The following is an 18,967-nucleotide window of genomic DNA, read 5'->3' as shown; positions in this document are numbered from 1 at the left end:
ATTGGCTGAAATTTCTTGACTAGCTGAGGCGGGGATCCACCAGGGATGACTTTATCCTGAGTGAGTGAAGTCTGGCAAACTCAGAAGCCACAGGAAAACATGTTATATAACGGAAAATGTTGTCAGCCTTAACCATAGACGTGGCAAGACAGCAGTGTGAGGAGTGTTGCATCCTAGTATATGAGCAGGCACAGCAAAGCAGCTGCAAGTTGAGAGGGACATTTTTACTCCAGTTGTGGCTAGATGAGGAATATCACTGAAGCAGCTTCTTAAAGTGAGTGTAGCGCTTTATCCATTACAAATATTTGCTGAAGAAAAACGATAAAAGGCTTGCGAAATGTTATATGTTTGCAAAAGTTAAACATGTAAATGTAGTTAGTCGCAGTCTTAAATGATGAAAATACTGTGTTCGCACTGGAGTTCTGTCGGTGTTCATAGCACTGTCTATTTTGAAAGTTTTTCATGTCAAATTAAAGTAGCACACGGGTGAAAACATTTTGTGTTCTAAAAACTAACAAATGCCATTCATTCACCATGGAAAAAAGTGGCAATGCTTATCCTCCAAAAGGAGTAAAGGGCAATTTGTGAGCCCTTAAACAATTCTAATTATAAAGCATATCTTAAATTGCAGTGATAAATGACAAAAATAATAAAAGCAAGATATGAAATAGTTCTCAAGAGCGATTCCATGAAGCATTTTCTGCTTGAATGTACTCTTTAATGCGGACAATTGCTAGAGGTGATTATTTGCAGTGGAAGATGTCTCCATTGCATTCAATCATTCTGCAATAGACTCTTTCCTGGACGGTGCTTGAACTAGTAATCATATTTATTACTTTTTAACAGAGCTTTTTATTTCAAATTCTTTGTACTGTCTTTCTTTAAGACTGCAGGGCTGCAGAGTGACCTTGTGTTTGAAGAAATTGGTCGTCGCATTAAAGAGATTGGAAATGAGTTGGTAAAGAAAGTGAATGCTGTATTTCAATGGGACATCACTAAAGATGGAAAAACAGCAGTTCAGTGGAGTAAGTCATAGATTTTATTTTTATAACGCATGGTTGCACTTTTTAATGAAGTGAGATTATTTATATTCCTTTTAATTAAGCTGATAGCTTAAAGATAAGCACGAGGTACTAGGTGAATTTTCACTAAGGCTTAAAAATCTGAATGCATACTGAATGCACAAGTGAAGTTTTCGCAGTGAGGTCAGATAAAGTTCTAAAACAAGCTTTCTAAAAATGCACTTTTATAACTTACCTGTTTGGATGCAGCGGAAGACAAGCCATGCTCTAGAACTTCAGTGCATTTCTATTTGTTTTCTGGAATGGCTCTCTACTGCAGTTAGAAAAGCAGGCTAAATTAACAGGGACCACAAGGAACTCTGTGCTACAAGAACTAGTCCGCTGGTGATATATAAGCTAACTAATCTACACCAACTACATATTTATTTCTCCTACATCATTCTTGCATTATTCTTGTGACTTAAGTGAAAACATAACACAGCTTGTTTCCGTTCAGAATTTCTGAAATCAAAGTTCAATGAAGGTTTATGCTGCGTATCTATCCTTCAAGCAAGGACTGGGTTGATGCATAGAGGCCAAAGCCTGTAAAGGCAATAGGTAGAAGGGAAGGGTTTCCTGGTCAAGTGGATTATACAAGTATGTGAACCAGTTTGACTGGGCAAAACTACATCCTCATAAATTTTTTTCCTCCTTAAATTTTCCTTCTTCCCTCTTGTGCTCAGGTTCTAAGGACATGTATGTTTGCAAAAAAGCAAAGTCTACTTTCAAAATTGAATATATTTCAGTGTTTTTGGAGGGGTTTTTGGTTTTGTTTTTGAGGTATCCAGAATAGTCTAGTAGTGCAATGCAAAAAGGGAAATAACGTAGTCGGGTTGCAATTTGTAGGCCTTCACTTTTTTTGTAGAGAAATGAAATTCTTGGGGTAAAGTCTGTCATTTAAGATGCTTCATTGTAATAGGTCTTAATATTTGGATTCAGTCAGATTGCTTTTTGGGAGCTAAAGGACAAGTGGGCTGCTCTTTGGCAGGCTGACAGGAGAGACTGGCATGTTGGTAGTTCAGATCTAGTCTGTGCTGTGCTTTGTCCCATAAACTAAGGGTTTTTGTGTTTATGTTTTTTTGTTTTTTGTTTTTTTTTTAACTAGAGTTAAGTCTGTGCAAAGTCTTGTTCTCAGTGTATGGTTAGTTTGTTTAAAGAACTGCTCTTCCTCTTACAGAGCGGTTTAGAATCTTCTAATTTCAGTTTCTCTTTTCCTAATAGCAAATAACTGAGGTTTGGAATAACAAGGCTGCTTTTAGGGTTGGGGGAAGAATGTCATGTCTTCCCCCTAAGATTGCTCAAGATAGCTCTGCTCTACTTCTGTTGCGCAGCATGCCGTTTTTGTGAGATAAGGGATGATTTCCGCTCAGATAGCAGTTAATCAGTGTTTTGAAAATGCCTATCTAGATTATGCAGGAGACTGAGTGCCTTTGAATCAAAATGAGAGTGGGTACATACTGCATAATTCAGCTCGCAAGATCTGCTCTTAAAAGTCAGTCTTCATCATTCCTCGCACCTCTGCAGTTTTTCACTTCTTCGTTCCCATAATTGAAATGATGGATGTGCCTAGAACCTGGACAGAAGCCTTAGAAAGTCTGCTTTGTTAAAGGCTATATTAGAAATGCGTGGGATAAACTCTAAAACACTTGAAGGAGAGACTTCTGCTTGTTGAAGGGCCGCTGTGTGCGCTACGTCAGTCGCACCTTCTGTTTTATGTGTTTTTTAGTAAGATGTTCAACACGTGAAAAAATATCAAAGTAAATAAATGCGAATTAAGTGATGGTCATGTTTATGGTAACAGGCAGAAAATTACATCATCTTCAAGATGGTTCGTAATGTTCTTTAGTTTTGAGACCGCTTTGTTTATGACTTAAATTCAAGATTGCATACATTCAAAGGATGGATGGACAAATTAAGAAAAATCTGATGGGGAATTTTGAAGACATGAACAAAATTTCTGGCTCAGGAAGACATTGAGTTGCAAACTACTGAATGTGGGATAGGCACACTTGGAGGTTTAGACTTGAGCTGAAATGTGAATGGATGTTTACAAAGAGTAATGTTTGTCAATATGTCCTGAGCAAGAGGATTACTGCTTGGAGTAAATCAAGAGACAGTCGAAACCTTTCCTGGTTTTCAAGCAGGGCTTGTTCTGTCTTCTGTTCACTAGTGAAGTGGTGGGAAGAAAGTAGTGCCTTCCTCTAGTAGGTATTGCCCTAACTGAAAGGTAATGAAGACTTGTAACTTTTGACTGTTCCCTTTGCTTCTCTTAAAATGAGCAACGTCTGGACTTTATGTGAATTTGGAACTACTTTAGCCCTGTGGGATGAGGGGTCTAATATCATCTTAAACATCTCCTGATGCTTACTAGTACTAAGGCACTGAAGCCAAACCTTTCCACTAACTTGGAAAGGTGACTGCCAATTTTAATACAATGTGGATCAATTCCTGCAAGCCCAGGCATCAAAAGAGTGAATAGTGCTTATGAATGACTCTAGTGTCTGTGGTGTCATAAACACGTGAGGCTGTGCCTAAATATGTACGTATCTAGGTGACGAGGAGGGTGCCTGTAGAAAACATGGCTTACTTTTTGCCTCAGGAAAACTGATGTGCCGGTACTCCCTGTTTTGCATATCAGTTTTCCGAAGAACTTTGCATGATCCTATAGTTTTCTGAATATTTGATGTCTGTCTTTGAAATTTTGAACAGTTCAAGAAAAAAACAGATTAGTCATCATTTTTCAGCCAAGGATGAAGAAAGCAAGAACTGGGCAATATTAAAAGCATTTTTAAAAATCTGTGAGCTTTTGAATCTGTGCTGTCTTCTATTATTTAAGTTCTCATAAAGGCATCAAATTCAGCTATCCTAAATTTCAGTAATTCCTTGGTGTAAAATAATTGTGTAAATTCACTGGCAAAGCGCTACCGGCTTGTGACAGCTGTAGTGTCAGCTCTAATTATATGGAATAGTAGCGCACTACCACCTCCGTCTAACATTTAACTCTAATAGATTTCTAATGACCCAGTATATCTGCATGATGGAATTCTTATTTTAGGGATTTTTTTTTATAAACACTATTCTGGTGAAAAAATAAAATAAAATAAAAATAAAAAAATAAAATAAAAAGGGAAGACCTTCCCGAAGCAAGCGCTCAAAAGCTGGTAAGCAATTGCTTACATTATGATTCAGTATTCAAGAGCATTGTCATATATTGTCTCTTCTGAAGGATGCTAGCCTAATCTATTTTGCATGGTAGATATGGACGAAGGCAGAAGTTTGTGACTTTGCTTTCAAAGACAGACTTGTAGTTAAGATCCTGCAAACATCAAGGCATTTCTGACAAATTTTTGTATGATGATCAGCAAGACTGTTGTAATGCACATAAAAAATGACAGCCAGCTTATGATATGTAGCGTTGACAATGCCATTTACTGACTTCAATGCTTGACTTTTTCTGTTAATAGAGTGGAAGCTTTTTGTACGTGAATAGAAGTTTTATACGCTGACAAATTACTTTTTGACTTAAAAGTTCAGGTGATAGTTAGATGCTGGCCTTGCTGCAGCTTCAATTTGATTAGTGTGTCTTTATTTTGACCAATTTCAAACCTGCCTCAAAATGTTGATGTTAGCTGACTTTGTCAGTAGAATTGTACTGCTCTGCCCTACATATAAATTTGGCTCAGTGGTTGTCTTCTGCCTATACTAATGTTAAATCAGTACCTTAAGCGTTATGCTGAATTTACTCTTCTAACAATTTAGAATTCTCTTTCTCTCCACTTTTAATAAAAGAAAATTGCTGTAATATAAACTAGATCCTATAACATAAGCAGTTGCAATAAAGCAAACAGGAAAATATGAAATTGAAATTGGTTTAGTTTACTTCCTTTGGATAAGTACTCCATACCATCCTGATTTATGTTCAAAATTCTTGACGTGTTATCACTGAAATAACTGAAACGTCAGCAGGTGGGTTGTGTGTGCGTGTGTTTTTTTTTTTTTTTTTTCCCCCCCCCTCTTTTAAAGGTCTTGAGTTAATGTTAATTGTTTCATTATGTATCGCTTAAGGCCTCTCTTGCTAAGAGCCTGCCAGGCCTTTACAGGCAGTGTTTAGGTTTCTCTTGGGCTACCTGCTAGGTCTCTTTCCATTATTAAATTTAGTGCTGCCTTGTCTTTTAATCTTTTGACTTGTCACTTTTGCCCAGCTTTGTGCTGTTGTGAAAACTGCCACAATTGACAGCGCCAGAAACAATCTGGGCCCTGCAGCTCCTTGCTGTCTGTCGCGCTTGATGATTGTAGCTGCAGCATCTGCAGCCAGCGTCCTTGAGCTTGGGAACTGCCGAGGAGGCTGAGAGGGAAGCACAGGACAGAAGGCAGCAGTGTTAAGTACTGCTGGGGAACTGTTTTCTCACGCTGCCATTTTGGTGTTTTCTAAACTTCCAGGAGTCAAAAGGATTTTTTTTTAATTTATGTTTATTTTTAGTGTTTTGTTTTAAATCTAACTAACTGATCTTTGTTCTATGCAATAAGTGAAGATTTTCATATATTTATTACTTTTAAATTAAACAGGATTTGGGAACTGGATTTAGCTGTTCTCATTGCAGAGAGACTTCTTAATAGCACTAATATTAGTAACGTTTGTCTGTTTAATTAGCCGTGACCTTTAGTTTTATGTAAAACCATGAAGGTTCAGAACCTCAACTGTCTTGCATTTGGGATGTGAAATTTTGGCCAGGTCATTCACTGACCGAACAATGATAAACTGTGGCCATTGACAACTGATCTAACATCGTGAGAGTTTTTCTCTACAAGAGCAAACTGTTCTAATTTAAGAGGATGCTGAAAATGTAGATACCGCAATATGGATTTTGATGGTATCCTAACTGAAGGAATAAGCTTAGCTGTACTGGAGCTTTTTACAACAATTTTTTTTTCTTTTTAAATAACAGAGTTCTTAATAGAGTCCCCTAGCTTTGACTTCTTGAGTTACTTTCACTAAAGCGTGCCTTCTTTTCTCTCCTGAAATTTCATTACTGTACAGCTGCTTTTAGGTTTTTAATAGTTATAAAATACTTATCTCTGTAAAGAGTTAAGCTCCATCATTGCAATTTCTGCTTCTATAGAGAAAAGACATTGCCATTGAGATTTATTAAGTGATAGCTAATGGTTCTCCAGAACAGTTTACCCATCTGTTGCTTTTCACCCTGTTTCTGAAGGAACCGCTGAAGGCAGAAGATATTATTCCTCTCCAAGTCTCAGGAAAATAAAACTTTTTGTAGGAGAACCGGGAAGAAATCATCATGTGCAGTCGAAGGTGAACATCTCACTGAATTTACTAGGAAACTGCTTAGTAGTTTATGATGTGATGTGACTCCAGGCAGTGAAGGATGGGTGATATTTTGTTAAATTTGTTTTGAGGATGAATCTCGTATTGCAATTAGCTATCCTCTGTGAAGCAGAATAAAGAAAAAAATGCCTGACCCTTTGATAGTCCTCTCCTTAACTTGGCACGGTAGTCTTAGAACGCAAAAGCAAAACCTGCGTGCCAAATTCTGGATTTTAAGGCTGCATGCTTTGGAAGGGCAATGTCTAGCATTTTAGCCTGGGTATATGCGATTGCTTTGACCTCTTATTTTATCTCTGCCCGGAGCATCTTATTCAGGATAATAATTAATGTGTCTGATTGCTGCAATTAACACTTTTGTGTATGAATAAAAATAAAGTTTGGAGGGTGGCCACTGCTTCATCCACTGAAATTGCTTGATTCTGTTTTTCTGTCAGGTATCTAGTGCTTAAATTTTCAATTTTTGACAAGCTAGTTGATGACTTAAAATTTGAGTTTCATTTAAGTTGTGTTGCCGCACACAATACTGAGGAGTGCCACGTCCATATGTGAAATCTATTTTTGTACGGAGTTAATCAGTTCCATGAATAGCTGGGGGAGAAGCTGTCTCTAAGTTTGGTTTTTGTAGCACTCTCGGGAGCAAAGAACCATCTGTAGCTGGCACGGGCACACGTGAGACACCTTTAAGCTGCCTGAGAGTTATCACTGGCGAGAGAGCTGTAGTAACAGCATGTGAGATCATTGTCAGGCTGTTACCCAGGTCACCAACTGACCAAGGAACTATTTTGAGTTTAAGCGCTAAGATAGCTACACTGGCACCAACTCATCAAGCTGGTGGGGGAAATGGCAGTGCAAGTATACAAATTGCTGCGACTAGATGGCAGCTCTAACCGTGGAGACGTGAGACTTTAGGAGACTTATGTCAAGCTCATTTCCTGCTATAGCAGAGAACTGTGTTGGACAGCTCTATCTCATGAAGGTACGTCTTAGAAGAACTCACTGTTTTTGGTCTTTGATCAATTTGGAAAGTCCTGATATCCAGGAAATGTTCATTGTGGGTTTGTAACCGTTGTCTGTGTGCCAACGCTATCTTTTCGTTTCCGTTCCCTTCTGAATAATTTAGAGTGGATGAATATCAGGAGGTGAAAAAAGCTATCTTGTAAGCTGCTAGGCCTTTGTCTTGCAAAAACAGTAACTTTCTGAGGGTAGTCATCCATTCTCTGTAATGAGAGAAGTTACGTTCCTTCTTCAAAATACCAACGTGTGCCATGTTTTGAATTCTTCTTTGTCAAGTATAATTGACCAGAACGGAATAAAGAATCGCAGTAGGTCTTATCTGTGAATCAAGCTTCAGGATTCCTTTTCCTTCTGGTAATTTCTCTGGTTTTGGTCTTTTGTTGTTGTTTGTGGGTTGTTTTTGTTTTGACTGTTTGCATTAGTGATGCCATAACTTATCTTCAACAAGGCTTAACAGCAGCAAAGAATGTTCAAGGAAAAGGAGAAGGTCCTTCATGTTTTGAAGAATAGAAAGCAGTGGATATCACATTGTCGTCTTTTGGTGGCTGCTCTGTGTTTTGTTTTGTGTTTTTCTTAGCAAAACTCTGCTACTACTTTGTAAATAGAATGAAGGGAAAGTTGAAATTTAAATACTGACTTAAATTATTTAATTCAGATTATTTAAATAATAAGTAAGTATTTCAAAATCCTAGGTTGCTCCTCTTTTTGAAATTTCTATTAAGTTTTAATTTGAGATGTGGTAAAGATGTGATTAAGTGTAGCAATTATAGCTATAGTACTATGATTATGTAGTGTTTATACTTGTGCTGGAGTATATGCTTATGTGTATGTTTATACTTGTGCTTGGAGAGATTACAATTAGTTGTAGATGTGGATTGCTGAGCAATGCTCTTGAGATGTGGATGGCTAATGGAGAAGGAGAAGAGGGCTTGTAACAACAATGTTAAGTGTGTATTATATTCAAAGTAAAGTCTAGAGGTTGTTAAAACTTACCTGAGTCACTACACCTTTTTAGTTCTAACTTTATGCCTCCTAAACTTTACAATGCTGAGACTGATTTATCACTCTAGTCTTCAGTTGTCTGATATACATCAAGGCTGTTTTTTCTAGCCAGTGCTTAACAGAGGAGGAGAATAGGATCTGCTGTGCCTTGGGAGATGCTCTGTCAGGCTTTCAGGATCTGGGTTCCCTCCTGGAAGAGGCCAGGAAAGGACAACCCCCCCCCCCCAAAAAAAAAAAAAATGCACGTAGAATGAAGCACAAGAAGATACTCATGCTTTTTCAGTTTCTGAAGTCTAGAAGTAATTAAAAATAAATAATGAAGAACTTGAAGCATCCTAGAAGTGCACAAGTGTTTTTATGCCTTCATACATACGCGGGCTTGTTAAGTAGTGCCATTCGTGTGGCTCAGAAGGGGCTCATTTAGGCTACATTGATACGGGTACATAACACTGCTAGCATTTGAGTGTAGAGGTATGTTTTAAGAATTCTTTGCGAGTTAAGTGTGGTTGGCTTAACCTGAGGAGCTGGTAACCATTGCATTTAATGACTTGATGGATTTTTTTAAAATTAATTAATTAATTTATTTTTAAGTAGTCTGTACCTGTATAGCCTAGTGGAACGTGTTTAAAGGCTTACTTATGATGTTAAATTATGTAGTAGGTGTTCTGGATCATAAAGGATTATACACAGCTCCTACCCACCAACACAGAACGTATAAGGAAGGCTTTTGTGGCCCTAATGCCATGTGAATGTTTTTTGGCTTTTTATTCTTTAACAAATGTTCATCACAGGAACACTGTGAACCTGCACAACAAAAATGTGTAAGGACTTTGGTATTCTCAGCATATATGCAGTTGAAGCTAATCTGGAGGAAAAGGTGGAACTGGTCTCATGTTTTATTTTACTAGCTGTGAAGAGTACAAAAATAAAACAAAAATTTATAAGTGAAATTATTTTGAAAAATTCAACAAAGTCTATAGTGTTACCTGTGTCTATTTGTAACTTGGATGCTGACATCTTAAATGCTGATATACTGTAGCCCTTTTGTAATACATACACATTATGTTCTTCTGGGTGATCGGTAATTTTTGTTCTCTCCTTTTCTTATCATGTCAAGTTAGTGATTATCTGTTAAACTTGTCCCTGAAATGATAATTTAACCTTAGTATCTGTTAAAACCAAGCGACTAATAACAATCCAGTACGTCACTTCTCACAGAGCGTCATTATACACTTGATTCCTGTTTCCGTTCTGTTGTAACTGTATAAATACTTTTTAGAACAGATTTCAGAAACTGAAAGACTTAACTGCTTTGAACAAGCAAAAGCTATTCCTGATCTGCCCAGTTCACCTCAACTTTTCAGGAAAATGGTTTGGAAAAGGACTGCACGTGAAACAGTTTATGAAGAAATTGGTCTCCACAGTCAAGCAAGTGGAGATTAAATTTTGACAGCTAAGGGAAACTGACTGTCTTAGTATTGGCTAGGCAGCAATGGTTCAGAAACATCCGCCTGAGTAATGATTTTGCTTTGTACTTAAAAGGGGCGGGGGCGGAAGTGTGTGAAGGGAAAGATTGGGAATTTGCAAACTCCGAGAGCGAGTTGACAGAGCATATCCTGTCAAAATATTCTTCTAAACAAATGACACAGTACCTGACAGGGTTAACCTTATGACAGATTGTTTTGGCAGGGCAGTTGGTGTGGGGAAGTAAGACTCTGAAGCTGCAGACGCTCTGAAGAACTTTTGGCCTTCTAGAAGAGAGGGACAGGTAGTGGGCAAAGGCTTTTAAGCTCCCCTTTACCTCAAGCAGAGCAGGCTATATTACCCATGGGGAAAAGCAGGGAAAATGCAACAGCACATTTTACCACCAACATATTTTGCTGCTTTGAATATAGGATGCTATTTTGAAACCTTGAAACTTTATTACTAACTTTAAAAATTCAGCAGTAGTTGCACTAATTAATATCCTTTGAACCTTAACTATTGTGCAGGTATTGTGTTTTTGGTTTTTTTGTTTTGTTTTCCTTCAATCTACGAAAGAACTTTCAAATGAACTCTGGGGTTGTTTTTTGAACTTTTCTGTTTCTGAAATTAACTGCTAAGTTCTTACTATTAAAAATAAATAAATAAAACCTTAGTTGGGATTTGTATGTTTGTGTGTGCATGTTTTAGGTGTAACCAGGAAACTGAGATTGTACTGAAGACTTTCTGATGATCCGATTAATTTCTTTTCCTTTGAGAGGTGTTTCAGTGTTGAGCAGTTTTCTTTGTTTTTCTTTAAGCAGATATTTTCCTGCCATAGTTTCCCCCCCAACACTGAAGTTCCCATCCAACTGCTCACAGTCTTTGCCAGTACCACTTATGTTCAGCTGTATTAATGGCTGTGGAATTATTGGATCCCATGTGCATAGGACCATGGTAAAACAAGAAAGTAATAAGACGTCCTGTGCTTGTGTGTCTCTTAGCCTTGCTTGCTGTGTTCAGCTCCACATAAAAAGTGGGCCTTATGGAGAAAGCAACGTCTGATTTTTCTATATGAATATCAGATATCAGCGTAACTATTTAAGAGGACACTAGAAAAGTGTGAGCAGTTAGGAAATATATACTGTTGTCTTCTGCGAAGACAAATGTCTGAGGTACAGAAACATGAATGATTTGAGTAGGATAAATGAGCGGATTCCAGCCTGTCGTCCTGTAACAGTTACATCTTGGTTAATGCATTGGAGAAGGGTAGTACAGTGCTAATGTCTCTGAGCTTTGTGTCCATTCATAAAAATAAAAGGACAGGATTTTCCAGGTTATGTAGGGATTGCTATAAGAGCTATGCAGCTTGTGACTGAAATGTGGATTAGTTAATGATTGTATTTTCAAGTCTCTCTTCTGGCCTATTTTGCTTCCTCTAAAAATAAAAAAATAAAATAAAATAAAGCCCACGTTTTCTTTACAGCCACTATCCAAAAAGGTGCAGTTTGAAATTTGGGCATATTACTATCTAATTGCTTAAATCCTAACATTTAGGATGTGAACCTCTGTTACTATCTCTGTCACTGTTACCTCTGTTACTACTCTTACTAGAACAGTACAGGAATCATTTGGGGTTTTTTTTTCCCCCTGTTATAATCTCAATTATTTTGTTTCATTAAAGAAGAAGAAGAAAAAAACACTTTTTTCCCAAGTGGCTGTTAGTAAGAAAGTTATGGTTAGACTGGACATTTCATAATAATAGATAAGAAAAGTAGTGTTGCTCTAGACAGATTTATTTCAAAATAAAGATGAAATTTTCCATCTTTGCTGCTTCTTCTCAGCAATTGACTTGAAGAATGGTTCTGGAGAAGTCTATCAAGGACCTGCAAGAAGTTCTGCTGATACCATCTTCACTCTCTCGGACCAGGATTTCATGGACGTGGTTCAACAGAAGACCAACCCCCAAAAGGTAAAACTTTTACATCACAGACGTATTCGTTTGCATAGGGAAACAGCATTTGTTTTAATTCAGGCTGCGGCTTCATGACTATTAGCATTCTGAAGTCTGCAACACTGGATGTTTTGACAGCCCTAACCAGATTTGGATTGGGTGTAGGCGCATCGTTAAACCTTGCATTGAATTAATCAGAGCATGTGATAAGGAATTTATGTCATCTTATGCTAGGTGTGCCAAGACAACCACTACAAAATTAGATTGTTTGTTTGTTTGTTTTCTGGTGCTTCAGAATACCTGATTTGCAGGGTTAGGATTTGTCAGTTTTAACACTCGGGCTATTTTAATTGGTTACCTTACAGGATGTTGATACCTGTTGCAGTGCTCTGATTTTACTGCTACTGTAGTAAAGAAAAATCTCAGATGATGTGTAGATGCAGGTCCACTGAAAATGGGCAAAATTCACCCAAATTAGGCAGATTTTTAAGGGAAAGGAAGATTTAAGTGTGATATGTCTGCACTTCAGGATCTTGAGATAATCAACTGCTCTGAAACTACTAATTTTACTTTAAAAAAAAAAAAAAAGTCTCACATGAAAGTAAATTCAGCTGTCAGAAACTGAATATATCAGCTTATAGACTCAAACTTGAGTAAATGAAAACTTTAATTAGCTCATCGTATATCAGACACTTCCCTTGCTTTGATCAGAGCAGAAGTTTAAGGATTGTTGAAGACTTTGAATTTAAAATTAGAGACTAACGATGTTGGTGAATGCTTGTTAGGAGTCCTGCATACTATGAGAATAAAATCCTTTGTGACCTTCTGTATATGGCGGGCATAAGGCATAAACAAGCAAGATGTTGACATGTAAGCTTTAAAACGCTAAAGGACAGTGATGCAATTCAGGCACGTTATCTGTTCTTAGTATTAGCACTTCCTTTGAGTTTCTGTGAAGTTCTTCATCTAAAGAAGCTCAAAGCATCTAAAGAAGCTCAAATTCTGTTCTGCTGGCTCTCTCTATTCCTTATTTGAATATATTTCAAGTTAATGGAACCATGCAAAAGCACATTGTTTCAGAACTTTCAAAGAGCTTTCAAACTGCAAAGCCACAGCAAAGCAAAGCTAGTTTAAAAAAAAGAAAACTGAACTAGATTGAAGCAGGGGTTGCACTACAGACAATAAAATGTAATATACCAGCATTTTAGTGATGAATTTTGGTTGACTTGTGATTTTTGCAAGCACAACACAATCTGTTTTCTGTGTTGTTATGGTTTTGCATGTTGGAATGTGCTATGTGTAAAGTCAGTGCATTCCCTTTGAATATGTGTATATGTTTATGGTGTGAGTTCCTGATTGGATTTGTTAGGAGTTTGAGCAAATAATATCCTTTTTGCTTGATACATGGATTTCTGTGGGGTAGGATGGGGAGAACCGGGAGCCTTATTTCTGTGTATCTGCTGACTTTTGTTACCAGCTTCTGTGGAGAAGTTTGGCTTTTAACAGAAATGCTCTGGGCTGTATTTAGAAACGGAGTTCACTGAAGGGTAGTGGTCTTGTTTTTCACTCCAGAGTGGTAGGCTTGCCCTTGCAGATGTAATTCTGGAAGCTGTTAAAATGCAGCTCACACTGTTTTCTGTTAATAACCAATATCTAATGGACTTTGCTCACTGAAGTCTTTCCCGTAAGTGATGAACAGCTATGCTTTTCTTTGGCTTCTTGTTTGGCTCTAGTAATCCTTTGGATTGTGGGTAAATAGTTGAACGCTTTTTTTCTTTTTTTTCTCCTTTCTCCCTCCTGTGCTTCTTGTAGGCGTTCTTTTCTGGTAAACTAAAAGTGAAGGGGAACATCATGCTGAGCCAGAAGTTGGAAACGATCCTGAAGGATTATGCCAAACTCTGAACTGCTTGATCATCTGCCACAGTAGTCAAGAACTTCAGAAGACAGAAACTTCAGTTAGTTCAGAACCAATGCTTGAAACTTGATGAAGATTCCTTACTATCGATGTGCTCATACACTGTACTACTAATATATAAGCTGTTCTAATTGTTGCAAGCACAAAATTATGACATGAACTTAACCATAAATGTTGTCCCTTCTTTGTTTCTCAGCAACAGTGTAGAATCTTACTTTTCCCATATCATATCTTTATCTACATAAAATGTATGTAGTTCTTAAAAAGATGCATATATTTCTATATTAATTCTAAAGAAAATTAAACCACTACATCTCTTTATCTCTTTCTTTGTGTTTGTCAGTCTTAATTTATGTTGCCTTAGTTAGACTTTCTAATTGCTATGATTTTAGCTGGCTTATTTTTGAAATTAGGATATTATTTTTTTTATCTTAAGCTCTCATGATCCCATTCAAGCAACTGGAAGATGGAAGACAGTTTCTTTTATTTTAAATCTTTTCATTATGTATTTTTTCTTCTGTAGAGGAAGAAAACTCTGGAACTTTTGCACTGCCCACCTTATTTAGACAGTCTCAAACATGAAACTTACTCTTATTACATGGAAATCCAATGAGGCTTTTTGAGATGGCTCCTTTATTATTTTGGTTAGGTGCTTTTCACACTGAACTCTGAAAGCTTTGTGGAAAAGAACTTTTGCAAGCACAATTTGTTAGAAAATTGCTAAAGTCCTGTAGAAGAGGCTTTTTAAGAGAGTTTATCTGTTGTATTTATGTATGTAATGTTACTTTTTTTTATTCATTTTAATCTGTGATTCATTTTAATCTGTAACATTAGTAAGCAAAGATTTGTGACTGTTAACTCATAACTGTAGAGTCCAAGGCTTAGCTGACATGACAAGATGACAAGCGAGAGTAGCTAGCAGAGCAGCTGAGAGAGTCTCTGTGCTGCTTATGGCACACGTTTCTATAAACTGCATGTTTGCCATCAGTATCACTAATGCTTCCTGCCCCTAAAAACCCAGTTCTGGGTGAAGAAAAGGTTTCCCGCCCCTCCCCGGGGACCAGACTCAACCATTTGCTTTTTGCTGCTGTTCTAACTCTGCAATGACTTTTTCTCTGTCTGATGTAGTAGGAATTAGCTGACGAGGTCAGTAAATGTTATGTTGAAAGGGCAGGGTGAGGAAAAGCAGCAAGAATTACTACTTTATGGGAAGTTTTTTCAGCCAAAAGATAATAGATTTCTGAAGGGGTGTCACTGTAGCCAAATTCCTCTTCTTGTAGATTCATTCTCATGAAGGCCAGAATCATGGCAGCAGCAGCAGGTATAACTGCGAGTGAATTCCTGATTTCGTACCTGTGGGCAGAACAAAGATAGCAACTGTGACTATATGTGGGGTGTTTTTTTTTTTTTCTTTTTGAAGAAAATACGCTCTTACGGGCGGGCCGCTGGTCACATGAATACCTTGAGTTTTAGCTTAATCAATGCGATCAACCTTTTTCTGTGTTTGGTGGGTTTTTTTAGTCCATTTGGAATAGTCTAATGTTTATACCTTTTGAAGATTTTAGGACACTTCTGGCTTGTTTCCTAGATGAGAGCATCACTGCCCTGCCTGAGTGAGTTGACCATAGTCATTAAGGAGCCCAGTGGGGCTGCAGATGAGTTTGACAGCTTGAGGACAGACGCCTTCCATTGCAGGCTGTAGTACTGAGTCAAGTTCTCCACAGATTTCTTTCTTCTCAGCTGTACCATCAGCTGTGCTTTGATTCAGCCATAGGACTATAAAACTGAGGCATGTCTCAACAAGATTGTATCTTATAAATTACACCATGGAAAACTGCAGACCAAGTGTGATGTCCATCATCTCAAGGAGGCTATCCGGTGCTAATAACTGAAGAAATGCCCATTAAGCACTGCTCTACAAGGAGTAGAAAGACAGCTAGTAAGCCTTTTTCTTTTTCTTTTTCTTTTTTTTTTTTCTTTTCCTTCTTTCCGTTGGAAGTGAGCGGAAGAAATATTCAAGCAGGGAAGCTGATACTGACAAAGCCTGTTGCTGTTGGATAGATTGAAGAAGATGATCCGTTGACTAAGTAAGTTTAAGGGAGAGGGAAAGAATTGCACAAGAGCCCTGTGAAATGTTAGGTACTTTTGTGATGATTTCTATCCAGCACAGTTTCTGTTGGATACAAAATCCTTCTAAGGTTAAACTGAAGTGGTATCTCCAGTACTGGCCTTAATTAAAAACACACTAGGTTACACCCAAAAGTTCCATTGGTATCTAAAACATACATCCTAGACCTTAGCCTGACTTTAGCTTTTTCCCCCAGCATGACTTGGTCATAGGTGTACCTGGATGGAACAGAAAGTCCTCTCTATTTCTACTGCAAAGGTAGAAGTAGTAGTAGTTTTTTCTCCTAATGGAGGCGTATTGAACACACCTCTCAGTATGCTAGTGTTCTTGGTTTTCTAGGGCCACCGTTCAGGTGTTTAATTCTTTCATCTGCTTTGTGGCCTGAATAGCTGCTACTAATGCTATTGGCGTGTTGGCGTCCTCTGAAGGTGTGTGCCTGCAGAATGTTCCCTCACTTTAACTAGGAACTTTCCCAGTTACTGCTGGTACAAAACCCATTTGCTAGATCAAATATGGAATTGAAGTGCTTTGAAATGTGCTTTTCCCCTAGCAGTATGCAACTGTGAAAGCTTAGATTTCATTCACCGCTGCTAGCTTTTAAGTGTAGTATTCTTAAAAACAAGTAATAAAACCAAATATCTTTTAAAAAATACATTTTATGATAGCCATTTTGGTAGCTGGTGATTTCGGTTCAAAAGGTTGTGGAGTGTTTTCATCTAGAACATTATTATTCCGTGCTGAGAGCTCAGGTTTCAAACCTTTCTGGTTTTGAAACCTCCTTTCTTGATGTTTAGCAGCAGCAGTTCCCAATATCCTATCGCATTCATTTCCACACAGGGACTAGAGATGTAGCAGCAAGGCAGCCTTTTGCCACGTTTTTGTTTTGTTTTGTTTTCTCTCAAAGTAGTTTCTTCTTTGAATGCTTTTCTCTTTGCTAGGGATGAGCACTGTTACCCTGGATTGCAGAGCCCCAATTGTTTGCCAAACATCTCAGATATCTCGCTAATGATATAGCTAAATTCTGTGTGAAATAAAGAGGGTCTTACAAGCGATCAGCAGTACAAAAACGGTGCATGTACTCTGTTTAATGTAGAGGAGAGCGAGATTGACTGCTGTTTATTGCCATGCATGATTTATAGTATTTTGACTTATTCCGGGTATGTGAAAATAAGGTGCTGTTTGGATATCGGTGTAAAGGATTTCGTAGCAGTTGCAGGTAAGAATTCAGTTGTTTTTATGGAATACTTGAGTCAGTGCTAAATCTGGTTGCTTGTAAATTGGTATGTTCTTTAATCATGGCAGTTTATTTTATATCTCCTTTCTCTTCTCCTTACGTGGCGGTCTTACTGCTAGCTTGCAGTTATGCCTATTCTCCAAATAATAAATTGCAATTCCACAGACCTATATCCTCTGCAGTCATTTTGGGGTCTCCTAACTAAAGCAGGAGAGCAGTGATAGCACATGAAAAACTTTCTCTCTATTAGTATTGGCTTCAAAGAGGCCTATGCTGACTTTTAGGCTTCCTAGTCGCGGGAATTGTTCTTAATTAGTTTATTTTGCAGGCATTCACTACATCTTCCAGCTGTCATTAGTAATTACAAATAACAGCTCTATAAATGTTGACAAGCGCATTCATAAGCAGAGAATGTTAAAGCGAGAAAAATGGGGGAGGAGAGGAGGCACGAGAGAGGTAAGCTTGAGCAACTTTAAATAAACTTAAATACTTTCTCCTCCGCCCCTTTCTAAACCTTATGCCTCACCTCGTACACATTATTACTTTCCTAAGGGTCCTTTGTGTTCCAGGCTGTCAGACTGTACTACTTGTAAAAATAGCTGTCCTTGCATCGTTCAGGAATCACCTTGATAAACTAAAATGCTTTGTAAAATGAGCAAATTCCGTACTGTAACAAATTCCCTAAACTAGGCAAATAATTGTTTTAAAATACTTTGATTATTATACGCTGACAGAGGTCAGTTTCACTTACATATTTTCTATGACCTTCCACAAGCCTCAGTTGAGAAGGTGTTGACTTTATCTTTACAAATTGTTGCTCCTTTCTAAGGTGAATAAGGATCTACATAAAGAAAGGGCAAGTCTCATTGCAGCATTTGGTTTTTTTTCATAATCTTTGAAAGAGTAATGAAAAAAATGAAATATTAATGTCTCCCAATTCCTGCAATGTTCTTTTGCTCTGCTTCAGTTAAGGTGGAGATCTCTCTACTCATGTGGGAATGAGTTCTCCACAATGATTCATCTGCAATGAAAAATTCTCTTGTTTAGGCCTTAGGCTGTATCTCCAACAGATTAACTTAGACACTACTGGACGTCTAAAGTGGTGATCTGAAGTGAATTAGGAAAAGTACAGGTGTATTGGTAGGTTATGAATGTGGTTGTGTGTATCTGACTTCTAGATTCCCTTCCTGGTGCAATTCAAATGTTTCATCTATCTGAAAAACAGTGCAGTGAACTAGCATTATAAGATCTTAGTTCAGGGAATATTTTGAGCTCTAAGTAGCGGATCTCTGTCTCTCTCACTCGGTAAAAGTCCAGTAATCTGTAATAAATAAATCACATGCTTTGAGTTCCCTGTGTCTCAAAGGTGTAATCAAACAAGGAACAAGAATATGTAGAAGAGGTGTCCAAATTGCATGGTAAAGAGTATATGTGTTTTGCTAGGAGTCATTTTAGAACATTGTTTGTCTTATGTTTCCCAATAATACATATGCTTTGATTATCAAGTGGTTTTTTTTTTTGCATTAGAATTAGTATTGTTTTAATCAAAATTGTACATCACATAAGCTGAAATGAACAGCAAGGAATACTCAAAAGAATATCTCTTTATTGATTTATGTTACTAAGATAACTACCCAACATTACATTTTGTTTCGACTGATGCGTCTGGGTTACGTTTGAACTTTTTTGAATTTCACGGAATTTATTTCTGAAGCATATGGTCTCATACAATCTTAAAAAATATCAAAATTTTTTCAGCAAGTCCGCTTACTAAATTAGGCATGTTAGCAAGCTGTTTCATTTGTCCCCTCAAAATCTTTTTTAAGGAGTACTACCTCTTTTCCCTTCCCTACC

The 18,967-nt window shown here is 37.6% G+C and overlaps 1 protein-coding gene across 1 annotated transcript in view; it reads left to right on the top strand.

Moving 5' to 3' along the window:
• Window positions 1-14,072, top strand: part of LOC104150534 (peroxisomal multifunctional enzyme type 2) — a 66,655-nt gene extending 52,583 nt beyond the window's left edge. The window contains exons 22-24 of the mRNA XM_068927890.1: window positions 887-1,025; window positions 11,727-11,854; window positions 13,649-14,072. Coding sequence (XP_068783991.1) covers window positions 887-1,025; window positions 11,727-11,854; window positions 13,649-13,738 — 357 coding nt within the window. The 3' untranslated portion in view covers window positions 13,739-14,072. The remainder of the gene's footprint in view (window positions 1-886; window positions 1,026-11,726; window positions 11,855-13,648) is intronic.
• The last annotated feature ends 4,895 nt before the right edge of the window (window positions 14,073-18,967 follow it).

This window comes from Struthio camelus, chromosome Z (genome assembly GCF_040807025.1).
Source record: "Struthio camelus isolate bStrCam1 chromosome Z, bStrCam1.hap1, whole genome shotgun sequence".
Lineage (NCBI taxonomy): Eukaryota > Metazoa > Chordata > Aves > Struthioniformes > Struthionidae > Struthio > Struthio camelus.
This window is presented reverse-complemented; position numbering and strand designations above follow the sequence as displayed.